The sequence below is a fragment of the Lepisosteus oculatus genome, chromosome 7 (assembly GCF_040954835.1).
Source record: "Lepisosteus oculatus isolate fLepOcu1 chromosome 7, fLepOcu1.hap2, whole genome shotgun sequence".
Classification (NCBI taxonomy): Eukaryota; Metazoa; Chordata; class Actinopteri; order Semionotiformes; family Lepisosteidae; genus Lepisosteus; species Lepisosteus oculatus.
In genome coordinates this window covers 49,735,410-49,751,074 of record NC_090702.1, presented here as the reverse complement: position 1 = coordinate 49,751,074, position 15,665 = coordinate 49,735,410, and the positions used below count along the sequence as shown (strand labels likewise).

General features: G+C 36.8%; 1 protein-coding gene across 32 annotated transcripts in view; it reads right to left on the bottom strand.

Annotated features, from left to right (window-relative positions):
• Window positions 1–15,665, bottom strand: part of plekha5 (pleckstrin homology domain containing, family A member 5) — a 171,226-nt gene that overhangs the window by 39,040 nt on the left and 116,521 nt on the right. For 31 of the 32 annotated variants that reach the window (XM_015352069.2, XM_015352067.2, XM_015352072.2 and 28 more), the window contains 4 exons: window positions 12,606–12,726; window positions 11,149–11,253; window positions 9,082–9,154; window positions 2,355–2,455 (listed from right to left, as the gene is read on the bottom strand). In XM_015352069.2, coding sequence (XP_015207555.1) covers window positions 2,355–2,455; window positions 9,082–9,154; window positions 11,149–11,253; window positions 12,606–12,726 — 400 coding nt within the window. Of the gene's footprint in view, window positions 1–1,600; window positions 2,150–2,354; window positions 2,456–9,081; window positions 9,155–11,148; window positions 11,254–12,605; window positions 12,727–15,665 lie in introns of those variants that run through there. The other variant, XM_015352084.2, reaches the window with a different exon arrangement.

Here is a 15,665-nt window from a genome sequence, read left to right as displayed (position 1 = left end):
GCTGCAGGCTAATACCGTGTGTGGCTATCATTGGAAGAACTACAAGCTTTACAACACATGTTTTATATCGGGTTGCAGATGTGCTCTTGTACAATTCTGTAATATACCTTTTATAAAGCCAGGACAAGCATGTGCCTTGTCAAACCCACGCAATGCCACACGTCGTTTCAGCTCAATGGGGCTCAAGTCTGGAAATTACGGCATCCACAGTATCACGCACGCATTGTCGTTTATCAGCATGGGGACGCGTGGCGTCACCTCGGGGATAAGCGAAAAGGAAGGGCAACGATTCCCGTCCCAGGACTTGATCGATGTAGCGCCATGCAGGCAAGTTACCACCGAACACTTAAAGCGCTGTTCTGCAGCCTCTACACACCCCTGACCAGAACATCACTCCCGGGCCTGCCCGTTGATTTTGGAGAGGAGCCACGTCTTACGGTCTCCCAGATCGTAGCCTGTCATGGGTGTACTGTGTTTGGCTGCACAGCCTTTGCCAGTTTAGAAACTGCTGGCTGTGAACACCCCTGTGAACTGTGAGGAGAGACAGTGATGGTCTTAATGCAACCTCCAACCTACCGACAGCACGGAGGTGCTGTCCTCATGGCAGTTAAGGTATACTGGTTCCTTTCTGTGCTTGACTCATCTGCGATATGATCAATTAAATGCAGGATATTGAAAAGTTTCTAAACTGTAAGCTTTTGGTACTAATAGCTATTTTCTGATTTCCAAAATGCTTTACCTTGTATTGGCTAGAAACGAAACCTGAATCTACTGAATTGAACTTTTTAAGTACTCCTGATCACTGTGAAAGAATGTAAGAAAACCTACAAAATGGATTTATTGTTATTTCGATTTTATTTTTAAACCGAAATTGGGATATAAGGTACAGTATATGCAAAACTCTCGTACGTCCAATGAATTAATTTTTTCTAAAAGGTTAAAGTGTTCCAGGTCAGGTGCATTTCCTCATAAGTACATTCTTTTTGCAACAACTATAATAAACAAATACCCAATTTAAAAAAGTCATCATTCATGTGACAGCACTTTATGTATAGGTTCACTTAATGCGATTTCGGTATGTGTTCATTTTAGTTTCAATCCCAATAGAAATGTCAATACTAATAACAAATCAAAAACAATACCCATAAAAAGGAAAAGCAACTTCCTAATCATGGACCCCAATAAATGTATTATAACAGGGCTGCATTGTACAAGAATTAACCCAAGATTCCTCTCACTTATTTTTTGTACAGATTCAAAAGCTTCACCCAGCAGTTTCCAAAAAATCTAGTTTATTGGTTGCATACACTAAATGGCATATACACCATGCTAGTCTTTTTGCAACAAAACCAGCTTCAAATTCCATATCAATGTACAAACCTACTGTATCAATTCTATAAACCTGCTGCTGACTGTGCTGAAAATTAAGTGTAAAACTGAATAATGCTCAAAATGTACTTCTTAATTTAATCAACATATCCTCTTATTTGACCCGTTCTGTTTTTTTAACAATAAAACCCTAAAATACAATAGAATTTTAATAAACCAAAACAGTCTTACATCACACAATGTTTTCAGAAAAAGAATTTGTATGACTTACCATGTTGTAATGGCATTCAGCCCAGCACACATTTACAATCCCTCAGCAGCATGAAAGACAAAACAAGGCATTGTAAAGAATAAATTTAATATATTTCCACAACTAGTCTAGTTCATGCACGTCTGGAAAACAAATCCAAAACAGCACTTCCCTCATTCACAGCAACGTTCAGTAAAACAAGCAGCACAAAGAAGAACCTGTTATCCTTCCTTTCCTGTTTTGAGCCAATATCAGGACTGAATTTGTATTACTGTACAATCAACAGTACATTGCACACCCCACTCACAAATTTATTCATTCTGTGTATTTTATTTCAGAGAAGCTCTTTATGTGACCTAAAAGGCAACTGAGAGGTCTCTAAAAGGACATTTGTTTTTATTCAGAGCTGGAAGCCGAGCACAAAATGTGGTTAGGTGACCTTTACCAGACTCCAAAAAGTCTGCTCTTCCACAATCTACATGTCACTGGCAGAGGATAGGCATGTTTTTGAAGGCTTGCGGATTTTATAATAAAGGTTTAAGTTACCATCTGACATGCTTACACCAGCAAAAACACTTTACATTTTCTTTAAGACTATTTTATTTCAAAGTACAGTGTTTCATATTCCTACAGTATTACTACTTCAGTTCTTAATAGACCCAACACTCATTAACAATAAACATGAATTATACTCAACTGTATAACTGATTAAATCTAATATATACACAATGCTGCATTACCATTAAACAATTCAAAATATACTGTTTGAACTGACCTTGAATGCATATTTCCTGTTTATGTGGTCATCCACAGAAAGCATAGATATATGAAAACTAGGCAGAAGAATACTTCCAAGGATACCTTCCTCTTTTTCATCTGAAAGAAAAAAAATATTTTTTAGTAAACAACGTGTTACATATTAAGCAAAACCTTTATTATCTTTTGGTCCAAGTTACATGTCCATAAAAATGGGATCAATATCTGGCTTTTCTTTTCTCATCTGAACTCTTTAGAATGACATTAGTAGACACAGTAGAAGGGATTATTAGGGACCACACACAACCTCCCCACACACACATACAAATAAGTAAATCCTCTAGTGTTTCAGAATCGGTGAAATCAGAAAGCAGACAGACAAGACAGTGCTGCTTTCTATATTGCAAGACCACAACGTCTAAACATTTTGCTAGCAGATATATCCAAAACATGCCTACTTTCACCTGTGCTATATGGAAGGTAAAATATTTAGAGGATTTAAAAAAAAGGCAAACTACCCTCTGTATTAAAACAGCATCTGATAGGCAGCATTTAATAATACTGCTGTACTGTATTCCAGGAATACTCCACAGTCCATACCTCCTCCTCAAAAAAAAAGAAGGCGAGCAGCACATCACTAATTACATCAAGCAGCTTAATTGTGTAATTCTCAATTTTATCTTGTAATCCAATTAAATGCCATTCTATACAAAGGAAAGCTCCAAAACTGCAAGCAAAATGCATTCAAAGCACCAATGTCATTTAGAATGTCAAATACACAGAGTGAAGAAAATATTTCTAAAAAAATAAGAATGTAAGAAAAGTAACAAATGAGAGGAGGAAATTCAGCCCGTCTAGCCCTTTTGGTTGTTAGTACTTAATTGATGTTGGAATCTCATCCAGTTGTTTCTTGAAATAAGCCAGCTTTTCAGTCTCATTTCTGGTTTATGTTTCACTGTTGAGTCTAATGAAGTCCAGTGAATAGACTTTGCCTTTATTCTGTGCCTTTACTGGGATCACATCCCCTCACTGATTAAGAGTAAAAAAAAAATATTTTTTGGATCAAGTAACTCTTCTCTGGATTGATCCCTGAACAGCAAAATGATTAATATATTAAATAAGATGGCAAAAATTGTATCCAATATTTTAAATGAGGATTTACTCATGTATTATATTTTCTTAATTTAGCATTCCTTCATTTTTTTTTTCATTTATTACTTTTTTCAGAAGATGAGAATGTGCCAAAATAGACTCTTTGGTCAATTTCATAGATGACTTCTTCAAGCTCAGTGTTTCCCATCTCAAATTCATAGTTCATGTTTCCTCAACCTGCACAAAACATTATGCACTTATCGAATTCATTAAGCTATGTGGCTAAATATACTTTAATTATGTCCCTATATATATTCATACTAAAATGACAATGACTAATCGAATGCACACACTCAGCTGTCATTCTGTAAAAAAAGTCTAAAAAATACTGTATGTGCAGACCTGTTAAACAATTTTCATCTGTAAGTGTATGGTATTCCATGCAACTCCTTTTGTATGGGTCCACTATCTTGGTCTCTGGATACCACTCTAAAGTGACTACTGTTTGAAACTTTTGGTGTGAAAATAGGAACTGAAGCAGTTTTGAATAGAACATTACCCTCACCTCAGCCCTGTTCCTACCAAGCCTGTATTAGCTTGAAACATGACCAATAGAGAGCAAATGGTACATGGTAATAGTAAGACATTAGTGGACAGACAACGTTCCTACAAGACAAGAAAGATGGAAGGTTGGTTCGGGTAGCCCCGTACATCTAAAAGGGCATTCAGGAATGGGAATTTATACCAAACGAAGTCTCGGAATATGGGTGATGACTTGTAAAACAACCAGACGACATGGCTAATCAGATATTCTGAACATTGGAATATGAAATAAGGGATGCGTGTGTAAAGGACAAAGCAGTTTTCATAGGAAACTTCAACTTTCCTCACACACGTTGGGGAAAAAACCAATAGGAATGCCATCTGAAGAAAAAGAAGTTGTATGCCTTTTCAATAGTGTGGAAAATGGAGGTGAGGAAACTATTAGGGAACTGGAACTATAAAACCGTGTGCTCTGAAATATATTTGGAAACCATGTACAGTTCAAAGAAAGGTGAATAATGTAATAAAAATAACAGGTTTATTAAGAAAGAAAGAGACCTCAAGACAAATAGAACAGGATGTGTCAGACAAGGAATCAGTAAAGAATGAGTAGCAACAACTTAAAAATACCCTGCTTGAAGCACAGAATATATACAATATGTCACAAAAGTAAGTCAATCAAATGCTATTAATTCATGACCCAAATAATTAAAATTAAGAAAAATATAATTACTTTATAAAATTATTTAAAAAAAAACTAGATCCAGTTATAGGAACTAACTGCCCATTTTAAAAAGGGATATTAGAAAGTTAAAAAAATATTGCAAATGAGGTTAAAAAAGTTGTCTTCAGTATTGCAAGAGCAGATGAACAGTGAAAGATGAAGCGATGAGAAGGGGAATCATGTGACCTAGCAAAGAGAAACGGTTGATGTATTAAATTAATATTTCACTATGGTGTTTGCCAAGGCAGAAATCAACAGCATGCCCAGCTGAGGAAAAAAAAAATCATATTAAACAGTATAAGCATACAAGAGGCGGACTGTTACAGGTAGTAGAAGCACAAACAATACGTTCAGGCTGCGTCAGCATGCTAAGGCTGCAGAAGAACAAGTAACGGTTTATTCCATCCTGAAAAGAGAAGAAAAGAGACAACGTTTCGGCTGTGGAGCCTTTTTCCACACGCCCAAAGTGCAAACAATAAGCCAATTTACAGGACTTTATGGTATTCTACTAATCGCACTTAAAGAGACCAGAAGTGTCCTCAGCTGTTCACAAAACTCCTCCAGTAGTCATAAAAGAGTAACAAAATATAAATAATAGACAATTGTTAATTATTATTATGTGTAAGGTTAGGGGTGTTTAGTCAAAACTTTTAGTTTATTCCCTCAGGGGGATGATAAGTACAGCTACACTAGATGATTGTCTATACTTAAATACCGTAAGATACTTGGGGCATTTAATAAGCATTCAAAAAAGGGTAGGTCAGAGCATATACAGTATGTGATTTTGATATTCTATATCAATTGATATATATTTATTAAACCATTTGATTAAGTGACATTACAGGCGTACACAAATTTGTAAAGGTTCATAATGAGTTGAGTTGCAGCCAAAAGCGAAGAGCAAATCTTGTGGTAAAGAGTCAGGTGAAAACAATGAAAGACACCATTAAGGACTTGGGCACTGACGAGCACTTTCTGCAGATGCAGCTCAGTGACTGCAGATGCTGTATGTTTGTGTGAAATTTTATTTTGCTAATTGTTTTTTGCATGTTGTTTTATAATGTTCATGAAGCAGTTAAGGTCGTGTCTTTCAAATTAAAAAAGATGTAGATAAAATTTAGACGAGTGAGCAATAACCTAGTAGATAAAGTTTAATACTGACAAGTACTGTACAGAGTATAAATCGCAGGTAGTAAAAATAAAAAAAACTACAGAAAGAGAATGGGCCTGATCAAGCCAAAGATGAATAAGACTGAATGTTGACAAATCACTTTTTCTAGCCACTGGGGGCAAGCAATAAAAAAAGGGAAACAAGGCTGGCTATATAGCATATTTCTGGATGGATGGAAAACTAAAAGAAGCCGTGCTCTAATCTTTTTTCTTTCATTTGATATAATCAGATAAGAAATGTGCAGGTGTTTCCTATGAATTCTGAAAAAAAGGCATTGGAATGCATTAAAGACTCAAAACTTCATAACACTCGCAAATAAAAACACATATTGAATAATAACACATATACATAATAACAGTGTAACATCAGCAATGGTATTCTTGCTAAAAACACTGTGAGATTTGTATCTCCAAAGCCACTTCTGCTCCCACTACCTCGTTTGTGGCTCTCAAATTTGCTGCCACAGAAACCAAAACAGCTGAAACCAGCCCCCCAAATCAGTGTAAATGTAGTCTTTATCTAATAAAGCCAGCACTCATCACTGATAAGCATTATCAGCAAGCGCAGACAGACACCAATTAAGAATGTTTTAATGGGGGAATTTGCAGACAGACACGTTTTTAGTTGTTCTTGAACTGTTAAGGCTATGAACAGCTTTATCAATATCTACAGTGACCAGTAGTTTCATTGGGTACAAAGCTGCTCTGAAACCCAGATAATGTTAAACAGGAATTAGCTATTTCAATCAAGAAACGTTCAAAATTTTCAGGACACATTAGTCTGCCAAATAGATGAACAACTCCCTTTAGGCAACGAACATGAAAGAGCTGCATGATTGCTCTGCACAACAAATTAATAGCACAATTTTAGAAGAAAAAAAAACTTTAATTATTTACATGTGTATTGGAAGAAATTTCACGCTGAACCTGCAAATCTGGAATCTGCTAGTATGGAGAGACTCCAGTGTTGACTAACTTTTATTCTTACCGGTTTATTTTTCCCCCAAGAAAACTTATCTAATAGGAAAAAAATCCCCAAGAAACACAAAACAAATTACAGTGTCATTAGGGAACAGAATCCTGCTGAACTCCCTAATGACTTGTAGGTGTACAACAACAACAATCAAGGATTGCTTCTGTGCCTAATGCATTTCCTTTGGTTAAAAGCACATTATCAAATTACAATGGAACAAGTAAGAAGTTTATTCCATGCTGAAAAGAGAAGAAAGGAAACAACGTTTTCGGCTGTGAAGCTTTCTTCGGGTGTGTTACAATGTTGCACTGAGGAGAAGAGGATGTCTACTCAAGGAAACAGGGTCTCATTCAGCCCTATCCAATGTCACAAAAACCTCAATAGACGTTTAGCATCTCCTGAAGAAGTCTGTTCCTTTTTGCCACATGAAGAGGAACTGGCAGGATGGAGGCAGACCACACTCAAAGACTAAAGCTGTGGAGCAGGAACTCTGCTGTGCCAGAAAGGCGCGATCTATACACTGGAAGTGGCCTTACAAAGAACTGTGATGATTAGAGACTTTAAAGCAGTGTCACAAAGCAGCAGAAAGGCTATGATGAAAGCCTGTTAATCAACTGTCGAACGGCTTCAATGACTCAAAGATGTTTGACTGGAAACGACCCGTTTCACTGCAAAGCAAACAGTAGAAGAAACCATCACAGCACGTGCAGCTGTCTGTCCGGCAGAGCTGAGCTTTACAGAGCACATCCAGTGCGTCATAACTCTCCTGGGCTGGATTAAGGCACAGGCAAAGCAGACATGTGCAAATGTGATGATTTGTTCATTTTGATATTTTAAAATTAACTTGAATATAAAAATATTATATAATTAGCAGTAATTTGTTTATGTGTACAGGCATAATTAGCATATTGGCCTGTTTACTGCTGGTGATGGTTGCACAAGTTCTTGTCCATTAGTTGTTGGTTCTGGCTGCAAAGAAAACTGTGCAGTGTATTGGGCTAAATTGGCTCATTTTGGGCTACAGCTACAAATCCTGCAAGACCCAAGCAGATCCCTGACAGAGTCCCAGCTGCCACTGTGATTGTGCCACAGCCTGTAGTGACCTTGTGTCTCATTGAGGAGCAGTGTTGTACCTCTGGTGGCACGAACTCTATATGTCAGGAAGAGCTTAGTGTTCCTTTTCTGTTTTTGCCGTGTACTGTGAAGTCAGATCACATTTCATTTCCAATTAAAAAATGTATTTCCTCACATCCTAGTGATGCTTTTACTCATTCATTTTTTTGTGTATGCATTCAGAGCAAATACAGAACATAAATTATTTTAATTTCTTTCATTTATGGCTCAATTCAATTCTTTTAAGTCTCAAGTCTATATAATATGAGGGAAAATCAGTTGCTCCAATATCAGCACCATTTCTCTAAAAATCACAATCGTTTTAAATATTCAGAAAATTTATCTAAATGTTGATGTCTCTATTCAAGAGATTTTGGTCAGTTCACAAAAGTAGAGAGGTAAACATCCTTAAAACACCTTTCAACTGTACAGTGAAAGGAACAGTTTTATAACCGACATTACAAAACATTTGGAAAATTCCAAGTATGACCAGGCTAAGATTAATATTCTGTGGATGAGCAAATTTGCTGAATGTTTGACAGACTGTCTGAAACCTGAAAACAAAAATACACTACACAAATTTAACAATTTAATTCCACTAAGTCCATTATCTATTATTTTATGTTGATGACATATACAAGCATCATTGTGTCACCTACTAAATTATCGAGTACCGATATTCACTATGGTGGAGCAAACAATTCTAATGGGTACATCACAGGTACAAAATGACCCCTCAATTCCAGTGTAATGCAGTTCAGAAAAAGTTTTACTACACAAATGTATTCTCTTATACTCTTACTGTATGTCTAACCCTTCCACCCTAAGAGTGGAAAAGTAATATATGGATTTTTAATGATAATGTAACTGATATCATCAGTGACATGACTATCACCACCTTTTATATTTTAGCCAAAGTTTCTAAAGCCCCGTTTGTGAAGGACAAAAACAAATCTTTTTCTTCACATTTGGCAGTTAAATCTGACAGTGGTTTGCTGTACCCGATAAACGTCAGCCGTACATCATTCCAATACAATGTCTGGTCTGAGATGAAATCGCACATAGACATGTCTTTCAAATCCCAGTGTTGATTCTGCTCTGGCAATGCCATTTATCTTGCAGAAGCCTTACCTCTGTAATAGAACAGGCACATATCAGAGAGCACAAACCACCTCTTCTTCCACAGCTTCATCCCAGTGCTGTCCTGAAAAAGGCAGAAGAATCAGTGTGACACCAGCATCTTGCTTCTTGATCTTTAGAAGGAACAATGTACAAGGTCCAGAAACAAGGCACTTTATGCTTCTGTTTCAACATTTTTTAATGGAAAACATCAGCTATTCAGATAAACAATATGAGGTACTTTGTCTTGCAATAATTCAATAGCAAATGGCAATTACTTCATCCATGTGCTTCAAGAGGAATAATATGCCCACCTTGCGATGCTTTGAAAGATATTAACAGCTTGTTTTTGTACAACACTTTTTGTTTTGCCAAAACAAACCAACACTTGTCATGAAGCTTCTTCGCAAAAACCATACCTGAAATAAGAGCCATTCCCCTTTAACAAATGTTTCAATGTGTGAAAAAACACGCAGCTCCCTGAACACTTTCTCCCATGTACATCTCTACAGCTGTTGTGTGAGAAGTCAGGGGGAAGTGGGTGCCTCCTTTCGGTTTACTGGAAAACTAAGCTGTGTTCCTTAGCCTTGTTGGAGCTTTGAAGTGAACTATTTTTTAAATCCCAGTCCAGTACAAAAAGCAGTGTTATGTTGGCTTAAGCACGGTGCATCAATGTCATACTGCTAAAAATAACACTATTTCAGATATGGGAGATGTGGCGAAAATTACTTATTAGATTACTGCAAAAATTGTTATAAATGGCTGGGATGAATGTTCTGTAATAGGTGTAACTTCAAAATACTAATCTGCTGGGTAGACCAAGTAGCTTTAATAAAATATTTTGTCTTAGAAGGGAATAAGAGAAAATCTGGGAAAAGTATGCACTTGCTGTGATTTACCGATCTGCATGCAACTCGTTCAATGTCATGGCTGCTCTCACCTGCCACAGCAGAGAGGACTTACTAGCCTGCGTCAAAGAAAATCATAAGGTATATAACCTTAAATGAAAATATTCTGAGCCGATAAATCACGGATTTCTCAGTTCAAACAAGTGAAAAAAAAAGGCTCAAGGAAATAAAAAAAAAAAATCATTCAGCATCTCTTCCAATCCTATTTGTATGTGCAGTTAAAAAAAGAAAGGGGTGAAATCAAAATGGATATCACCAGTGGCATGAAGAGATTTTATATCAACAGTTTCAACTTTGTGTTATCTTTTCATCAACATCAAGCTGTGCCATGATTTTTTTCTTCTCTGTTTCTTCTGCTGTTATCACCGTATCATTAAAACATGTCAAATGAAAAACCGCTAGCAATATCCTGAAGAATACCAAGATCACATGGCATGCTAGGGAAAATTCAGCAGTCGGAAAATGTATCCAGCATTGGTAATAAACTGTTTTATGTTAAATTTGATTCTGCTTAGAGAATTGATTCTCAAAAGCTTCCACTTCAGGCATGCTCGGTGAGGTACGTTTTAGTGCTTTCCTGAAGCAGGTTAATTCTGAGCTGTTATAAGACATGCTTCATGCAAAAGCCAAGCTTATCTCCTACCAATGCACCATTACTTTACATCCTTTACTTACATTTAAAATGGTAATCGAATGCAAGAGTTTGAGAGAACACACACAGGGAAGCCATGCAGTGCACATTCTGCACGGGATGTTCATAAAAGCAAGTGTAGGTGGGAAAAGGAAGAGTTATGAAAGACATTTTTTCCGAAGTTTGAGGAAAATAAAACGGAACACCAACTCGATCTTATCCATCTTTTTTGTTGACACTTTTCTACCTGTACAAAAAGATGTGGGTTATTTTTCTTTTAGAAAAAAAACAAGAAAGCAACACCAAAAAAAGTCAGAAAAGAACTCAATATTCATTTCACACATATTTCATACTGCAGTCATCTTAGGCAGGAAGCCTTTTTACTGCATATTTAAAACATAAAAAGTGTAAATATCTCCCAGAAATGGTATGTAAGCTTTTGGACATGCAGATATATTTTAATTTTCTGGAACTATTAACAACAAAATCAATTACACAATGACTTTTTTTTTAATGGAGGCCATCTATTGATTAAAATACCTGTTTGTAAAGCCAGCCACTCTTGATCACGGGTGCATTTGGGTTTCTCTTTATTGAGTTCGACCTCTTTCCAAAATTATGAACCTTTTTTGAAGATCTTGAGGGCTACAAACAAAAAAAGCAAGGCACAAGTTAACAATTCGTACAAGTAACAATAATACCACTGTTTTGTACAGAGGATCCCAACACATAATAAAATCACCTGTCAAATGTCTTTCAGTTACTGTGCATAATTACACTTGTTACATAGATTCATAACCCGTTAGGATCTTGGGATATTGGGATATAATATCAGGGTATTTCAGAAAACTGAATACTTGAAGTCCCTGGGATTACTCTGCTGTAAATGTATGTGTTTGTTTATTTCATCAAGGCTGAAAATCACCTTTGCAATCACCTTTGTTTTACATGCTTTTGAAAAATCAGTTTTTGTAGATGTGTACCAAGTTGCTACTCAAATGGACAAAACTCCAGCTTGGGCTTTTAGAGGATTGGGAATGTCTGCTTAACAGCGATATTTAAAAAAGGCTTTTTAAAAAGAGACATTTTAAAAGTCAGAACTGATTAAACAGTTTTATGTGTGGCAAGACCATGCGTCTTTTTTTAAATCAAGTTAAACATGCAATGGTCTTCCACAATGCATGACTTAATAAAACCTTTGTGATAGTTTTATTAAAATAAGAGACGGATCTTCATATTAAGAGATATCCCTTGAGAGTCATTTCCCATCACCTGAAAATGCATATGTTTAATTTTCAAAATAAAATTAATCATGCATCAAATCGTTTTACCCTCCCGAGAAATAACAGAGACAGAACTCTGAAGCACAGAATGAAAATTAAACCTTTACTCAGGGTATGTGCTCATGACATCTGTGCATACGCACACATGCCTGAGGCAAGTGGTAGATCAGTGTGCACCTCACTCATATTCTGAAAACGTCAGCAGCGGCTGAAGTCTTTTCTTTGTAGTGTTCTTCAGCATTCCACTTCACCATGAAAGTAACTGCATACGATGGTTTTAATGAACTGGTGGCTGGCTGCATACAGATACAGCATGAAAAGACTTACTTCAGATGGATTTAGAGAGGTAAAGCCGAAAGAAAGACCAGGATGGGTTTTAGGATGAAAAAAGGTTATATTTTTAAAATTGAAAGCGTTGTTACACTACTCTAGTCTGCAGCGTCACAACTGCTTTACCTCAGCTCGTAAGACAGCTGAAACACTCTAATCCATTAGAAAACAATTCCAATTCATCAGTAGGAGCGGACATATACTGTGATCCTGTATTCACAGCAGGGACAAAACAATGACAAGTTGGGCCACAGAAAAAAACAAAACCCATTCAATGTACTTTAGGTGTCTGTGTCAAGTCAAAGGATGGTTCAAGCTTAAAAACTAAGAATTTTTGAGGCGTGACAAGATCAAACTCATGCCTGGCTGTCAGGAGACACTCACGCGGCCTATGGGACTCCCAGGATGGGTGGCATACTCTGAGGCCATCGTGTAGTTTGAGGCCTCACTCATTGTGCTCACAGGTCTGTCTTTTTTTTCTTGAGATGTCATTTTGGAAGCTGGTCTGAAAAGGAGAAAAATGTAATCAATTTCACAAATCCATCGCTGAATTTTAAAAGCACTTTCAACCAAATCGCAAAATGGCATGTAAACTGCTCAAAACTGCACATAGTAACAGAACAAACCATGTCCAACTATGTAAATTTTTAAACTGTCATTTCAAACTAGTATCTGCTGCATATACAATCTTGTCATTTCCAGCACTGAACTTCACTTTGTGAAAACTTCTCAAGTAAGGCAGCTGTCAAATGTTTATTGATTTGAATAAATCCCCAGGGTGTAACTTTAAATGGGTTGCACTCTCTTAGAAACGGAGAACCAAAAAAGTTCTCTTGAGAAACTGCACTGAAAAATCACTGTCTCCTCGCAGTGACCTAAATTCAAAAGTTGTAACACTCAACACTCCTGTCTGGTCTGGTGGGAACAACAGTAAGTGGAACAAATCTGATAAGAATAAAAGTGTAAAAAATATCCAGACGATTAGCAGATATGTTGGTTTTAGGTCATTTAGCAGATCTTGCATATTTTCTTAAGAAAACTCCTAATTCAAACCTCATGACTTTCAGCTCCTGCAAAACTGCACATTTACAGGCGAGCCCAGCACCTTTGAAGACACGTTTGCTCCTAAGTTAATTTGAAATGCATGCTTCACTGACGCCAGCCACTGGCTTACAAGGGGTCATGTTAATACAACAGGTATGCAACTGAACAAGAGCTGGAGCAAACGTCATTTACAAAAACACATTCACAGCAGACACAATTACAGAATAACTGCACCAAAACAACAGAGCACGTGAAAATGCACAGAATCACCACTGATTCACATGCAGGACAAAACCAGCAGGAAAACAAGTAGCATCACACTCGCACTCAGGCTTGAGGAAAAAATATAAACAACAGTTATGTTGAGTACGATTCTGCTGTGGTTTCACATTCCTTTGTCACGACATGACAAAAGTGAAGCAAAAGACGAGAGGAGGGTCACATCAATATTGCAATGGCCGAGGTTCGGATACCACAGAGCAGCTTGGTGCAAGATTTTGGAAGGACAGCAAAAAATCAACAACAATTACATGGCTTGCTATGTATTTTCTGAGCTGGCTGTCTCCACAACCTTCCAGAAAGGCTACTAAAAAAAGAAGTTGGACTTGTTTCTATGTCACAGCTGATGCATCCTGATGAACATATTCTCATGAAAAGTGGAAGTTTTTTTCCACTTTTGGAAAAAAGTGAACGCATCCGTTCATCAGGAATGGAAAAGAGTACTGCAAAGCAAACCTTTAATGGTGCTGGGGTGGTCTCTCTCACACAGCAGGTTTCTCTGGATTAAAGATTCTCTGGAATCAGACTAGCGGCTCATTACTCACAGTATAGCTGCATCTTTAGATGTTTTTGCTTTAATCAAAATATGTCTTTCCAAATGTCTATTTAATACAGATGTTTAATAATTTTTAGGCAATTTAACTGAGCTCAAATCTAAAACGTTAACTACGTGTTCTCTTTTTGAAATCATAGGTTATCAGATTAGTATTCTGTTATACCAATGATCCATAGATCTGCTCAGCATTTAAAATTTAAATAGCATTACATACATGCCCAATAAACTTTTAATATACAGACTTGCCTTTTCATTGTGAATAATAAAAACCCAGCTTAAAGACCAACGTAAAACAATGATGCTTTAAGCCAAATTCAATCAATACTGTCTTAATGTTTGCACATTAAAGATAACAACAAAATCTGATTCACTACTGTAGGTAAAATTCACACATTTGACAATCTATATAGCCAATAACTAATTTAAATCAAGTCTCTGGGGTCACAATCACTTTTGGCAATTAATTAATCACAGCCTAATAAACACCCTGTTAGGCCTACTGTAAATAGCATTGAAAAGACAACGCTAGTCTGATATCCACAAAAACAAATTTGAGACCACAGACAGGCCCTTCAGTGCATTAAGGGAAGCATGGTCCTTTCCAAGCAAGTGCAATGTTCTTTGAGACATTCTTTTAAGATTAAAGAGTGAGTCATAAAAGCAACTGCAAGACAAAAATGAAATTAACGAGGATCAACTGTGTGCAGTCATTTAGCACCATTAATCTTTTCATGGGTTTTACTCCTACTATGATTTGGGACTTTCGTCTCCAAGACTTCAGAAAAACTGGTTGAATTTCCTTTAGGTGTTTGCTGGCAGTCCGTAAACTGCTGCTATGCTTGGAGGTTATCTTTAGAGCCCAAAGCTCCAGTATCATGACTTTAAAACCACTAATACCCCAGCTTCTGTCACGATGTTACAACGTCATTTAAATTTCCACAAAGGCAATCCCTGTGGTCATCTCAGTGGTGTGAATATTACTCATGGACCCATTGTTCCATAACAGTTAGCTCAGAAACAATGCATCTAACTTTGGAAAAACAAATGTTTTTCTTCCCAGAGTCAGATGCATGGTTTCTTAACTGTTTCTAAATACAGAATATTTTTGTCTTTTATCAGCACAACAAACAATCTTATTCCTTAATACTTTTTCATTTCTCGGTGCACATATGGAGCAATCTCGGCTGCGTTAACTTAACTTTTCATGGTTTGGCTGTTTTGAAGGGGCAGCACTGATACAGTGTCTGGCTGGGGTCTTATTTTCAGGTCAGAAACAGCCAGAAGCCGTGTATATAGTATGAGGCATATGTCTGTATGATGGGCTACCACCTACACAGTAACAAAATGGAGTAAAGTTATTATTTATGACTCAGGAGTTTAAAATAACTACCAGAAATAAAACAAAAAGCAGCACTTTGCCGCATTCAGATATGCTTTTAGAGGATTCATCCACTGAAGACTTACTCTTCTTACATAATAAATGTGAATATAGAATTAGCCAAGCTAGCAAAGAACCTTTAACAGCTTAAAGACCAACATAAAAGAATGATGTTGCTCTTTAGCAT